Source organism: Corvus kubaryi, unplaced genomic scaffold, assembly GCF_017639235.1.
Source record: "Corvus kubaryi isolate FWS band 111438036 unplaced genomic scaffold, C.kubaryi_AGA036_p1.0 132, whole genome shotgun sequence".
Classification (NCBI taxonomy): Eukaryota; Metazoa; Chordata; class Aves; order Passeriformes; family Corvidae; genus Corvus; species Corvus kubaryi.
Genome location: NW_024580666.1, coordinates 7864168 through 7879855, shown reverse-complemented (window position 1 = coordinate 7879855; position 15688 = coordinate 7864168). Strand labels below are relative to the sequence as shown.

The following is a 15688-nucleotide window of genomic DNA, read 5'->3' as shown; positions in this document are numbered from 1 at the left end:
ATGCTGGGGCTTTTTGTCGTAATGTCCCTCCTGTTTCTGTGCAAGATTTCTTAGTTTTCTGTTCTTATTTATCTCATCCATAATTTATTGTATATGGATGTGCACCTGCAGACACACTCATTGTTTATTTCCCCCTTCCCATGTGTCTATGCTGAAAAATCTGTGAAGAAACATTTGCCCACCTCCCCTCCTTCAGATGAGAAAGAAAGAGAAAATGAGACAATGAAAAGCAAATTCCTTGTGCTGGTACGCTGTGCACGTTCAACGCTGCAGGAAACTAGGTTGACATTATTATTTATAACAGTATATTATGCTACAATAAAAGTAAGCAGAGTGTAGCTCTAGAAGTTGGAGGGATGCCCGTCACTTACACTTACACAGTTAAGACCTTGCCTCTAAGATACTTTTTAGCAGACAGAGCAGTGTTGCTTGGGATAGGAGACGAGAGAATTTTTCTGCCAATAAAAATGGAGAAAAATCTTATTTCCTTCAGGCTTATGAAAAGTAAAACTTAACGCAAGTTTTCTTTTACTTTGAAAACGAAAGCAAAACCAGTCTTCCATATTTGAAAAAGGAGTCATTAAATTATTATTTGTCCTTTTCAGAAGGTCTGGAGTGAACTTTGATCCTCTTAAACTCTGTGACGATCTGACTTAAGATATCTGACATCCCCCATGGCAACAGCAGGAAAAGTAGCCTTCCTTCAAGGCTACTCCCCCGAGCCCTGACACTGTTTTCTGCTGTAGAAAAGAGTAAGAGATTGACCATATCTAAGGACCATCTGATTTGTTACCCTTTATTCCCTTAGTGGGATTCTGTGCTGGTAACATGCAATGCTCTGCTCTGCACAGTGTTTCCTTTTCCTCATCCATTTTTGAAGTGGTCTACGGTGATGGGGAAAGGGAGGCAGTTCTATTTCAGAAACAGAAGTAAAAGATGGCAAAATGAATTCAAATCTGAAGTATCCTTGGAAACTTGGGTTAAAACCCACTAACCGACCATTACAGCAAACAAATAGATAAATAAAACATTAAACAAAATGAAAAAAGCCCTTTCCATTAGCTGGCTGTCTCGGCTTTCATCTGGAATACATTCCCCAAGGATATTCTAGTGCTTTGGGTTTTGCTGCTTTGCTGCCTCATTGAGAAAATAAATTTGAAATTAAATGAGGTTAAAATAAGAGTGGTTTTAAGCTTCTGTGTATTGCAGGGGAAGATTGCCTGTGTTTCTGATATACTATGTCTAAGCAGATAAAAGAAGTCATGATTCGTACGAAAATTATGGAACCTGTCATCCTTGTGGAAAAGCTGATTAAAAAAAAAGTGTGAAGCAATTCAGCAAATTTAAATTTGTTTTATTACCTGTGTATCATTTTAAACAAATCTGTCATGGAAGAACAAATGCAGAAAGTACTTTCCCACATTTTCTTTCTCCAAGTCATTATTTTTTCCACACATCTTTTAACTTGATGTTTAATTAGTAGGTCATCGTCACGTTTAAAAAATGATATTTTTTTTTACTGTTCCTCATTGCTATTCATTTCAGCAAACTATCAAAGCCCATTAACTCAATGCAAGTCTTTTCAGTTATTTCTATACACTTTGCATCAGGCTCAGAGACACTGGTTTTACCATCATGCAAAGTGAGCTGGGATCTGCCCCTGCCTCCAGCAAGATGCTGGATCAATTATATCTCAGGTGCACTAAGGGGTGTTTCACATGGTGTTGCCTATCTTAAGTTAAATGGTCGATTTAAAAAAAAAAGGCTCCCCCAGCGCCGCAGTTCTAAGTGCTAATCAGGATTAAAAAAAAATATATATATAGAGATTAGGCCTGTGAAGCAGCTGCTTTTAGGGTCCCCACTTCTCTGTGAGAGCTCTGCTGACACGTCTGGACCCCCAGAATTCCCAGGGAAGCCACAGGTTGGAAGAGGTGACTGTTCACATACAGCTACTAATCACTTTACCATAGCCATTGTCTTCTTAGTGCTCACCTTAAAGCAATATGCATATGTGTGCGCACACAGAAACCTGGTGTCAGTGCTATTGCACTTTGTTCTATATTCCTCCTCTGCTCACTTTATTAGTAAAAGTTCCCACTCATTAACATCTCCTTAGAGAAGAACTAGCATTTTTGATGATGATTATTTTTCCAGTTAACATGGAATGAGTCAAGATTTCTTTTTTATTGGAAAGCAAATTTTGTATCTCACGATAGTAATTTATTATTTTCCTCAGAGGAGAAAATACACAGTAAATCTTTCCCATGACATTATTGTGGAGGGATCAGATTTGTGCTCTTTACTCAGTAAAAAATCTGTTGAAAGCTGGTATGAGTGGAAGGCAAGTAAAGACTTGCAACATCTGATCTTTCTTCTTGATAGGACTCTTTCTTGGTATGTAGTCAGCAATCACTTTCTTCATTTAGACAGAATCCTGGACCACTGGGCCTAAGCTTCTATTTTACTGGTGGTTTTAGTCTCTTCAGCATGCACAGCAAACCATAACAGCCGAGATTTTCCCTTATTCCTTCTCCTTGAGGCATTGCTTTAAAAATGAAGTAACCTGCTGTCGTGCCTTACACATTTGTCTCCCTGGGGTTTTATAGGGAGTGTGACAGTGCTGAGCATCCAGTGCTACTCTGTACATCAGAGCAGTAGAAAGGCTCCTGCTCACTGTAGTGGATGGGATACAGCCCAGAAAAACATCTTAAGGATGAGCACCCTGATCTGCCCCTTCATCCCTCAGGGTGACTGTAACTGGGAAGCTTTTCTGGGAACACTCCAAGATGGGCACAGGGAGAGGTGGAGTGAGCTGCATGTCTCAGCAAGCAGCATAGTGTGATAGGGGTGAAGCATTTGGTGCAGTGTCCTTGGCTGCCATGTTTTGATATGTTTTGAGTGTGGATTAGCTCTGCTCTGGTCACGCAGACAGAATGAGCACTGGTGGCTGAAACACAGCAGTTGTGTCCCTGGGCTGCGCTTTAGTTTCATGTGAAAGGAATTCAGTCTGTGCACTCCAAGATCACTCTGTTGTGCAAACCAAAGCATGGTAAGAGATTTGCCCCAGAAATACTCTCCAGTGTTGAATTAAAACATCAGCATGAACACAGCACATTAGTAATATGCCATACTAGGAGATCTCATGCTAAATGAAAGTGTTGTCATTATCTCAGATGATAGACTGATGATAAAATTACAAAGTGATGAGTGCAGGATGCAGGCTAAGTAATTTGAATCAAGGGAAGAGGAAGTGTAAGAGAGATTTATTTCTCAAAATAGACAGATGGATGCTAAATGCCAAGGTAGCACTGTCTGATGCCCTTCACCTGAGAGAAATGATTGTTTCTGTAAGAGTCATGTTGCATGTAACTAACTATTGGATAGCCAATGTGCAGGTAAGTAAATGTTAACAGTACCTCTATGGTACTGTGCTGCAAATAAGAAAAAGTTCTTTCCTTTGCCACTTACTTTTCTCTAGTCAAAACTACTGTTTGGTTTCATAAAACCTGTGATTTTGTATTTATTAAACAACAAAAAAGGTAGAATTTCTGAAAAAACCCATAGGTGTTTTTTGTTTGGAAGAAGATAGAAGCTTGCTACTAGGAACAAGCAACTGCAAAGACTGTTATAATATATGAAGCTGCTGAAACAAATATATTCCAAATTTGGCAGTTTTTATCAGTTGTGTACATTTTGTCTTGTTTGTAAATACTTGTTAGTTACTTGTCAGTAAGGTGAAGGAGAATATGCAGCAGAGCAATGTTTCCCACTCCATTGAAAATAGACTGCAAACCCCCAAATGGTTTATAGAGTTTGTGTGTCTCTTCCAAAAAGACCCAAACTGTAGCAGCACAAGCCAGTATGTTCATCCACTTTGTTGAGAACTTTCAGGTGTGCATTCAAGAAACTCAGGTCCCCAACTACTCTGGCTGGGCTGGACTCTGCAAACTTCTGCCCTGTTCTCTGTTGTTTGAGAAGCAGAGTTGAGAGAAGTGGCACCTGCAATGGGAAGGTTTAGCAAAGCATTTCTTTCAATTTCTGGAGTATTCTGTATCTCTGTTTTGTATCTCTTGAATATATGAAAGGTTTTCCCCCCCCCTTTTTTTTGTGGTTTGGAGAATACTAGTAAGTGTCACAAGCTTAAGATTAAACTTTTGAAATTGATAGGAATATTCTGATCATTACAAATTCAGCTGTTCTTCAGAAATTCTTTTCCTTCAAAATGTTAGGATAAAGATCACTGAAGTTACTATTCCAGAATATCTGCCTGTTTCTGAAGTATCATAACAGGTTTGTGTATGTATATCCCACCTGCATGTTACTCATGAACTAAGTGTGACTGGGGAATGTCTGGTACCTTGCTCATTCCTTCAGAGAGTCTGGATGACTCTCTGTGATACCCCAGTGACAGGCTCTAAAATCAAACTTTCTAAATTTGGTTTGATGGAATTAACAGATATTTTTTTCCTATCCCAATCTTTGGAGATCTTAATATAATTTCAATTGTATACTTGAATTCTGACAGGCTCACTTAATGATTACTGGAAAATGTCAAACAATGTCTTTTGGTTTAGTTAAGCCGTATTTTTCCCCTCTGGTCCTTATGTCAGATCACAGTGAGAAAAGAATGCAAGAATTATTATTCTTACTGTTAGAAAGCCTCAAGAGCAGAGGCAGACACAGGCATGTAGCTCTTAAAGTAGCCACTAACTCTGGAGAAATGAGAAGGCAGGAGGCTGTGGGTAATCACTGCACACAGTCATTGGGACCACAGGATCTGCAGGGGCTTGGATGCATATGTGCATGGGAATGGCATAGGAGGCATGAGTTTCATTTACAATGCATGCCAGACTTCTCCCTCAACAGCTACAGATCTCTGCAGTAGTGGAAGGGAGGGCATGAAATGGCTCAAGGTGAATAGTTGTGCAACCTCCATGAAAGCATGAAAATCACTTACCCAGTATTCTTCCCCAACACTGGTTTTAACATCCAGCTAGACAGGGTGCTGGGGCATCTTGTCTAGCCAGTGCTTTTGTCCAAAAAAGGTTGGACCAGATGATCCTTGAGGTTCTTTCTGACCTGGTATTCCATGATTCTGTGATCCTATGAATATATTATTCTCTGTTTTCCCTATGCCCACCAGTGTACTTCAGCAGCGAGGCAACTTCATGTTCTGTAAAGGTGAACAACCTGGCAGGGGTCTGTGAGCCCTCTCATTCATAGTAATCAGAGAGTTGTAACCAAACCAAACTAAATATGGCAAGTGCCATGTGAATGAAAGCCTACCTATCAAAGAAGGCAACATTTCGCTTAATGAAGATATTTTTGATTTTATCTTGCTAAATCTCATATTCTTATCCTCTCATTCTTATGCTAGGATTTCACTGAGTGCATATGTGAGCATGGTATGCATGTTACCATTGTTCCTGTTAAAAGTGAGCAGAAATTCTGGAAGCGCATTATGCTTCATCTCTTTGAAGAATTTTAAAGCTAGAGCTGTTAATGTGAAACAGAATCTTTGGAATAAACGAGAATGGTCAGGCACTCTGGAGCAAATATTTTGGGGGAAAAAGCTTAATTACATGGGTACCAGATTAAGGCGTTCTTATAAACAGTTATGGTATTTTTGTTGTGGTAGTAAAAAAGAAGAAAGCCAAGGGAAGCCACCTTAACTTAATGAATCCACTGTAGTAGCTGATTGATTCTGAAAGCCAACAGGTGAATATTTTCCACAGTCCCAGCAGAGAGAAAGACTCAATTGAATAGCCAAATTCCTATTGATTTCCTTTGGAGCAGGATCAAGTCTTTAATTCTGGATTAACTCCTTTTCTGATTTTAATGAGAATTACGTGACTTAAATCCTGTTTTATGTTTTGGAAGCAACGGGTAAGGTTTAAATCAAATAATAGTTTTTCTAGACTTTTAATAGCACTATTCTTTTTAGTGCTGCTGTTACCTCAGGGTATTTACTTTTGGCTCTTAGTGTGGTGTAGAAGTTGATACTATTGTGAATGGAATTGGCGAGTCTTAAAACAGAATGTTTAGATCATAAACATTTTAAAATAAGACTCCATATAAAAAGATATATTTTTTTAATATGAAATGCTAGTTGTGTTCTTGGCAGGCTTTGCTTCAGAGGAGACAGATGCATTTCCAAGAATATTCTGGTGGCCAGCTGCAGCCAAAAGATTATTTCAAACCTATGGAGACCAAATTCCCTTTTCTCTATAGCTTTTTTTCCTTTCTCTCTCTTTCTCTCCCTGCCTCTCTCTTCAGTAGGACTCTCTCTATATAATATAAATGAAGTGTAGCCAGCCATGGGGTGAAAAATTCATACACAATTATACATAATAGTGGAAGGCATAGAAACTCTGACTAAAGATGCCAGTACTGGTCTTTGCTTTAGGAAGTGCTGTTGAGATTTCTTTTCTTCAACACTCTTCAAATCTTCAGAGTTCAAAAAACGTTGGCTGCTCTTCCAGCCAGCAGGATTACATAAAATATATGGATAATTGCTTGTGTCTGCTCTGCACTTACCTGTGGAGTGGCACAGTCATCTTTTTAACAATTTCTTGATTCATAGATGCTGTGTGAAACCAGTTATGGTCCAGAGATGAGCAGAAGTTGATGGTTTTGGGGGATAACTTATAACAGAATACCTTAATGGAGCAGGTCTTTATTTATCTCACTCATTCATCCTTCATTGTGCAAGATATTATTTTTGTTTTTCACGTTTATTTGAAATAAATGTGTGAGAGTATTTGTTCTCCTGCTTTAGAGGTGTCTTTAAAGGACTTCTTTTAATAAAATATTAACTCAGTGTGATGAGAGGCATTGTCTTATGTAGTTCTGCAGGCAGAGGTCTTGCCCCACCTCAGGCAAATACAGGTGCCACAGTAGAAGCTCTTGGTACTGATCAAACAATAGACACTACGCAGTTATTCCAGAACAAAATTTACTTCTTTTTTTTCCCATTTAGTGAAGGTAAAGCTTTCTCCACTTCACTTTTGAAGTCTCTTACTGCTGTGTGTTTTGCTGGATATGGGCCTGAAATTCGTGCCTGCTTTGCACTGAATGGGGGGCAATTAAAAGTGTTGCTTAATGTCACTTACAGAGAAACTTTTTGTGCCTAATTTGTATTTGCCTTTAGGTGATAGAATGCATCAGCAACTGGAATTATTGTCACTTCTCTGATTTTGAGAATTCAATGAGTGATTCAGATGAATCATTCAAAAAGAATTGTAGTTGCTTACATGGCATGCAGTCCTGTTGCATTTCCCACAGGAGTGTAAAAAGGCAGAGCAAACTATGATACAGCTTCATGTCCTCCTACATATTTGCCTAGCAGACCTGCATGACTTGAGATATTTGTGCTCTTAGTAGCCTGTATATAATGACCTCATAATAGTAGGAAAAAAAGGAGACTGGTAAAAAGCAAAAAAACTACCAAGAGCTGAAAACTGATCACCTAAAGCTTGCAGTCTGTGTGTGGGGGTTATTTTGGAGAAAATCTAGGTAAAATTTGTATTAAGGAAATCAGAAATACTGAGGACAATTCTTTGGATGAGTCTGCACATTTGAGTAGTTTGTGGGGCTGAGTCCTTGATGATTTTGAGAAAGAGTCCTTTGCAGCTGTTTGTGTGAATGTGAAGGGTTAAACAATAAAGACGCAATACATGTTCATGCTTTTGCTCAAAAATAAAAGGGCTGGATTTCAGAAGGAGCTGTAAAGCTTTCAGCAAGAATCAGGCGAACACTACAGTAAAGTGAAAAGCTGAAATATGAAGAGTGCGTGATGTGAGATGCCAGCTCAGCGCTTCCAGATCACATTGCTCTAGCAGAGGAGACCACCCTTGGAATTGCAGTGAACTGTAGCTGCTCTGCAGTGTAAAGGAGTTGTATAGGCTGATACCCCTCTCACTGTTATGTCACCTGGTGGTAGCCTCTCTCAACAGCTCTCCACTCTGGGGAAAACTTCTCTAGGGGTGGAAAAATCTCCTTAATATACAGATCCCAGCTGCACAAGGAAAGGAAAAGAGTGTTTGTACAAAAAAGGTTCTTTACTGAGGGTGTTTGTTTTTTCTCCTCTTTGTACAGGTTCAACATGGGAGAAGACATTACGGCAGATTGGTTTTGAAAGGTAAGCCATAAATTTATTTCCTTACCAGTGCACAAAAGGTAAGGAAGAAAAACTGCACAGCCAAACTTGCACAGTTATTTATTTTAGTTGGTTGAATGTATCAATGACCTCAAATTTAGAGTGGGAGTCATGCAGTGTCATGCACAAATGTGTTCAGCTTTTCTGTTTTGTGTCCTCTTCTCTTTCCCCAGTCAATCTAAAGCCATTTATTCATCATATGAACTTGGCTCATAATGTTGTTTTCTGGTGACTATACAGTATGCTAGTATTAAAGAAAGGGACACACCTTTTGGCTACAAGTCTTACTTATGAATGAAAATACTGCTCTCATCATGTTATTTTTTCCATGAAACTTCTAATCTCTGACATATGAGTTGACAAAAGTAAATGAAGTTGAAAGAGGAGCAAAGCTGGCAGAGAGCTATTCAGCATCAGAGGAAAATTCAATATGCAGCATTCCTCAAGTGAAAGAAATTCTTGCAGACAAACTTAGCCACAAGGTCATCATACCAGAAACATGTCTGTCTTGTAAATTAAACTAGGCCAAATCCAGTAAAGAGTGATGTAAAATAAAGAAGGATTCAGATGCTTAGTGTCATCTTTATTCTTCTACAAATGGTAAGTTGAAGAATCTGCCCTCTGCTTGGAGTTTTTGATATTATTGAAAATTACACACTCTCAGTTGCTAAGTTTGATGTCCTCAAAGGTTTTTTTTTTTTAACAGGTTGGGTTTTTTTTCCCAAGTTACATCCAGTTTGGTTCCTGATAAGTATTTCATTCAGCGTGATACCACAGGTGTCTGCAGGGCACTACAGTAAACTGTTAATTCTTTCATCACCCAAATTATGAATTAGCACCTGTTGGTGCTGCTTGTCTCCATCAGAATGAAAAAAATAAAGAAGTTTTGAGGAGTTCTAGAATGAATTGATACTCTGTGTTTTGAAAGTGAGAATGGAAAAGGATCAATGTCTTTTTAGCTGAGTTCATTAGAACTCAGTGTGGCAATTTCCAACTTGTGAGATGTTTCAAAACAAGGAGAATCCATGCTAGCTGTGTATATGCAGTGTATGTAACACATGAAAGATGGAGAATTGTTGATAGACTGAATTACAGCTGGGAAGACTTCCTGAGAGGAAGAAAGTATGTAAAAGGAATTTCTGTGCAGATCCCATTATTGCCACTCCAGGTTGAAAAGCAGAAAGGCTTTCAAATGGCACTTCTGCACCTTGAGAGATTGATCGTCACCCTGGGGTAACTTTATATGAAGCAGCACATTAGTTAGCACAGCTGAGGTGAAGATTTGAATGTACTTTGCCTGCCATAGTCATAGAATCAAATATGTTCTCACCAACTTTTTCAGAGAACCAGCAAGGAGAAAAAAAGGAAGATGAAGTCTTTTACACAGATAGAGCAATTAAGATTTGGGGTTTTAAAAATAGTAATATTCATTATCTTAACTGTATTTTTAACACAAGATTTTTTAAGACAGGAATATATCGTAGAATCATAGAATGGCTCTGGTTGGAAGGTACCTTAAAGATCACCTAATTCCTACCCCCCTGCCATGAGTTGTTCAGAGCCCCATCCAGCCTGGTCTATAACACAAGGTGTGGGGTATCCACAACTTCTGAAGTTGGTTGACTAAAAGATTAATGAGTAACATATATGTAAAGTTCAGTGTTAACTCTTTTATAGCAATATTTGCTTAATATAATATTGTCCGTTACTGGTTTAAATCAGTATTTTTTTATCTTAAAGAATAGTTTCCAAAGAAAACACATTGCTAGATGTAATACCTGGATGCTGGAACCCCACTTAACTTTCAGTCACAGAAGCAGAAATCCCAGGTCTGCAGATCTCTCAAAACTAAGAGATTATTCTGGGGATGTATCACTACATCCTTTCCCTAATCTTATTCTCTTCAGTAGGAATCCCTTTTCGGCCACCAATAGAGACAGGTTAGTGGGCTACATCTATTTTAGCTCTGATCCAATACAGCTGTTCTTGCGTAAACTCTAGGGAAAGAAGCAGCAGCATGTCTGGCTATTTAAAATTCTATTCTCTGCAAGCTTTTTACTTAGGCACACCTGAGTCAGGTGTGAAATATCAATAACATTTAAATGTGTTGTTTGAGCAAGGACATTCTCATTCAGGAGGGAGGAAGCAAGATTTTTAGATACATCAAAGGAGAGACACGAGGTAATGCCCTAAGGAGGAATTATCTTTGCTTCAAAACTGGAAGATCCATATAAATTGTTCTCAACAAACTGTTTTAGAGTTGGTTTAGGAACGGGAGATACAGTCAGTCAGTCAGTTTACATTGCCGAAAATTAATCCCATATAATTTACAGGTGATGTCATCACTGCTTTGTGGCTACATGGTGTTTATTCTGCAATAGTGGAGTGTTTACATTACTGTTGTCTTCATATCCTGAAAAACATTGTGGCACCAAGAGATCTGACTGTGAGGCTTTTATGTAAGCATTACTTGTAAGCTGAGAATGCTGCTTTTCAATGCAAGGGAAATTAAAAATGCTGCAGCTCAAGTAAAGTAGCTTTATACCCAGGAAATTACTGGAGTTAAGAGCTTTTCAATTAAAAGGAGTATATGTGGTTTTGATAGATACAAATGAAGGTCTTTATGTTATTGTCTTTTGAGACATTACAAATAAGCTGATTGTAGCATACTATGGTAGTCACCACCTTTGTCCAGCTTGATCTAGACTGCAGTTCCCTGACTGTATTTTCTGAAGAACACTGAGGAGCAATTTTGAGATTTAGAAAAAGTATTGTATTGTGCTGTCCTATAAGAAACCTGGTTTCAAATGCTGAGCATGTGCACTACTTTAATGTCAAGCAAGCTGTCATGTTTATGGAGTTTTAAAAAATCTTAAGCAAAAGCAAATAGATTTATGGTTAAATAGGATGACTTTTTTGCAACTGTTAAGATCAGGATTATTGTTCTTTATTGGTGCATGTTACGATGGCACCTATATATGCATAAAAATGCCTGGAAAGCAGTCAGCTCTCTTGGACTTTGTTCCAAACATGACTTGACTAAAAATGTGTTTTAGAAGGCATTGTTCATCTCTGGCTTAAGATTTTTTCAGTTACATTCAGGACCCAGTGGAAATCATTGGATCATGTAATCAATAAGGATGGAAAAGACCTACAAGATCATAGAGTCCATTCTTTAAGCAAACACCAGCTTGTCAACTAAGTCATGGCGTTAAGTGCTATGTGTGCCACATCCAGTCGTTTCTTGAACACTTCCAGGGATGGTGACTCCACCCCTTCCCTGGGCAGCCCATCCCAATGCTTAACCACCCTTTCAGTGAAGAAATTCTTCCTGATGTCCAGCTTGAACCTCCCCTGGCACAGCTTGAGGCCATTTCCTTATGTCCTATTGCTGGGAGGCTCACTCAAAATCTCAAATGGAATAGTTATGAGCAATTAACAGTGACTGTGCTTGTTTCCTGGCTGTTAAAGAGAGCTTAATGCACAAAGCCTGTTAAAATTCAAAAGGAAAGAGGATCAGTTCAGTTAGAGAACTGGTCTTCTCCTGTAATGCAGTCAGTAGTGTCTTTCCAGCTCATGGCTGGGGTGAGGCTTGCAGTGCAGAGCCTGCAAAGAGCCACCGCCAATGCTGGGGAAATGCTGCTGGGGAAATGCTGTCACACTGCAGAAAATTACAACCAAAAGAAGGCCTTTTTTTAACGCTTAAATTTCTCTAATTTGAGCTACCAGATAATGAAGTTTGTGTCCTTGTCTAGTAGATTCAGTAATGATTACAAGAATGTCTTCTGTTTTTACATATTTGTTGACCTATAAATGATTTAATAATTTTAAAACTTGAAATGGACGACGTTGGACCTCTTAAAACTCATAGTCCTGCAGGGTTTTCAGACTTCCAGTACTCCTCTTACTGTGCTTCTCTGAGTTGTACTTTGTTATGTGACTAGTGAGTTACTCAGCTGCTAACAACACTTCTACTCCCTTTTTGCATTTGTTCCCATGGTGCTTCTCCTATGCGTGTAATGCTTTACTTTATGGTTCCACAAAACAGACTTCAGAAAGGTTTAATAACTGTTATTACATGTGAAGTAAATATCAAATGTTTTAGAAAATATATATTTGAAGAATAACAGATGTGTGGTTATTACACTTTTGGCAACCTTCAATAAGTATGTTTTTCATAGTAAATAGTTGCTTCAGTCATAGAGAAAGGAACTTTTGAGCACCAATTTCATAGTAAAATGTAATTATCTTTATAAAAATTAAAGTTTCCATATCAAAGATACAGCTTTTGTTTGGTTGATAGCTTCAACCTGATTCTAATATTGTTATTTTCATGGAATGCAAAAATTTATTATTAATTAGAAATTACATATATATATGCAAAAGTAGGTGACTTCCACCCTCATAATGCTAATGAGACCTCTCTGCACCACACTTAGTACAGCAGCAACATCTATGTAGAAAGTGCACCAGCAGCATCCCAAATTGTCTAAAGTAATGCTGAGGGTGATTGCCAGTGAAAGCTGCTCCTGTTAGTAGAATACTGTGTATTGAGTTGTGGGTTTGTTCTGCTTTTTTAAATCCTTTTACTATATAAGAATGGAAGAGTAGTTGGAGATTGCTAGCTCTCACACCAAAAGGAAAGGGGAAGTAGGTAAGAGCAGAGAAGGGAAAAAGGAAAAGGACCTGAAGATTTCTATATCAAGGCTAGACCTTGGATATGAAGACTGTCTCCTATTAAGCTAGATTTCAGACCTTCTGTGTCCCTCAGTATCTCCTTCAACTACTCTCCTAAGCAGAGGGTGATAAGGAGGACACTCTGCAATGTTTTTATTTAAAGCAAAGTAAATGCAACAGCCCTGCTTGCCACAGGTAGGGAGACACAGCTTACCCAGGAGACGCCAGGAGCAAGTTAGCTGTCATCGCTGAGAGGTGCGTTTGTGTTCCTACACTGGTCTCTGGCAGCAGACACATGTCTGCTTTTGCAGCTGCTCCACATATGCCCCTGCTCAGTCTAGCCAAAAATACTGTGTATATCTTCCCTACCCCTTGCAGAGACTGAGAACTCAATTTCCGAAACCACTCGTGACATGCGGTGAACGCTGGAATCCAGATGCATCTTCCCAAGTGCCTCCTTCCAGTTTCAGGTTGCTAATTACGAGCCTACTGGCGAGCTGTTTTCTCTCTTTCCTCGTGCTTGCTTGGATATTTGATTGGTAGTTGGCCAGAGTTTCTCTGGGTGACAGGAATAAACAGAAAGAAGAGAATATCACTAGATTCTGTAAATATTTAGTATGCACAGTTCTGGCTTGGAAATCAAAGTACCATATAGTTTTCCAAAGTGACATCCCCCTCTTCTCCCCACACTCTTTGGTGATTTTGTAAAAAGGATAAACATATGCTTGAAATATAAAGTCTTATCCTGATACCATGCTCCGTAATTTCAAGCCCTTCCTTCACATACAGCTCAGTCCTATAGTCCTTCCTTGGGCAAAGCTCCCATTGACATAGTTTCGGGAGCATTGCCTCAGCCAGGGGCTGCATGAGGCTACACGGTCTGATCCTTGAGAAGTTATTTTAAAGGAAACAGTGCAATTTCAGTGCATTTCACAAATATTGAATAATTTGAGAAGACAAGGAAAAATGGGTGCAGTGGTGCAATCAAAGGGATGTGGGAAAGCCCTGCCAGGCACATCTTTCCACCATTTTGGAAAAAAAATAGGTATATTAGTCTGTATAGTTATTTTGGTCACCTGTGCCACAAGGCACTTAAGCAAGTGCTTAGTTTTCAGTGCCCAGGAATGCCCTCTTACTTTGGCAGGGTTCTCTTCCACAGCATACCATCCTTGGATTGCTTCAAATCAGAGAAATCAAATTAATCGATGGTTTGCTTTTACTTTCTAGTCTTAATATATGATGCCCATCACACTTTTGTAGGAATTAATGAATGTGAATTTATTCTGCAGTTTTTGCATATTCTACAGTGAATTTACTGTAGAATGTGCTCTTTGTGAATTTACAGTTGCATGTGCTCTTTGAATAATATGGTAGATAAATATAATATAAGGAGCAGAGAGACAGAACCAGTTCCAGACCTTCCCTTGGGAGGCTGTGAATAAAAGAGCAGTTTATTACTTGTAACAGAAGTGTTGTCTTCTGGGTGGTATCTCTAGTTGATCATTTCTCTGCCTGGCCAAACATGTCACAGAGGGCCTCATCCTCAGCCCCAAAACTGCTTTTAGGGGTAGAGTTAGGGTTCAGAGAGCCCTGATTCAGTGTTCCCTGAAGGAACAGTGGTGGTGCAGAAGGAAGACATAGGGAGCCCAGCACTGCACCCACCAACTCTGAGCCCTCCACACCTTTCTCATCTGGGCCAAACATGGTTCTGGCTACCTCAGCCTCAGCCCCAAGCTGCCAAACCTAAGTGAAAGGCAGGGATATGGAGGCAGAGGACTGCATCAGAAAGGCTTATTCATGTCCTTCCAGCTGTAACACTGCACTTCTCTCCTGGTGCGACTAATGGCAGAGAATAGGGCTTCCCACACGGATGCATTTGTCTCCAGGCAAAGGGCAGCACAGGGTGCTGAGTCTTGGGAAGACGGGGTGCTGAGGATGCCTTAATTTAATTTTCAAAGTGTCTCTTTCTTTGTTACTTCTCTTTTTTTGTGACTTCGTGGTGGCCAGGACTGTGGAATTTGTGCATGTGCGAGCTGAAGTATTTGTGTTGTTTATAGTGTAGGAAATGGGGAAGAAATGTGTTTTCAGTTTTATTTGATATATTCTGCATGCCTGAGGTTCTATCTTAAATTGAGTTTTCTTCGCTGCGCTGAAAAAAAGCAAGATTTTGAAATAAAAGTCTGAGTTACAGAGAAAGCCAAAATAAAAATTGGATTATATTTGCAAAGAAAAAAACCATTGTTTAAAAAGATATGAAGAAAACTGAAGTTAGATTTTTTTTCACCAACACTGTGTCAACTGAAATCTTTTAGTCCATATTAAATAGTGAAATAGAAACAATTTAAACCTAGTTTTAAACCAGTTTAACTTCTTGGATTTTATTCCAGTGTTGACTTTGGTTCCAACGTTGCTGTGTGTAGTCAGTCCAGTGTGCCCTCTGTGATTGCCTGTAAGCAAACAATACTGTGTATTGAGCATGCTGGAGTAGCCTGAGAATAAAGTGTGGGAATGGTTCAAAGCTGCATCCATCAAGGGAGGCTTAGGCTGGACATTAGGAAGCATTTCTTTACCCAGAGGATGGTCGAACTCTGGAACAGGCTTCCTAGAGAGGAGTTAATGCCCCAAGCTTCACAGTGACTGTCAGCTGGCCAGAGTCATTTGGACAATGTCCTTGATAACATGCTTTAAATTTTGGTGGTTGAGCAGTTGGATGTGATGAGTGTTGTAGGTCCCTTCCAATTCAGATGTCTCCTCTCCTCTCCTCTCCTCTCCTCTCCTCTCCTCTCCTCTCCTCTCCTCTCCTCTCCTCTCCTCTCCTCTCCTCTCCTCTCCTCTCCTCTCCTCTCCTCTCCT

At 39.4% G+C, this 15688-nt stretch overlaps 1 protein-coding gene across 5 annotated transcripts in view; it reads left to right on the top strand.

Moving 5' to 3' along the window:
- The window catches only part of PIEZO2 (piezo type mechanosensitive ion channel component 2), a 290923-nt gene that overhangs the window by 127376 nt on the left and 147859 nt on the right, over nt 1–15688 (top strand). For all 5 annotated transcript variants that reach the window (XM_042031628.1, XM_042031618.1, XM_042031647.1 and 2 more), the window contains exon 4: nt 8098–8140. In XM_042031628.1, coding sequence (XP_041887562.1) covers nt 8098–8140 — 43 coding nt within the window. The remainder of the gene's footprint in view (nt 1–8097; nt 8141–15688) is intronic.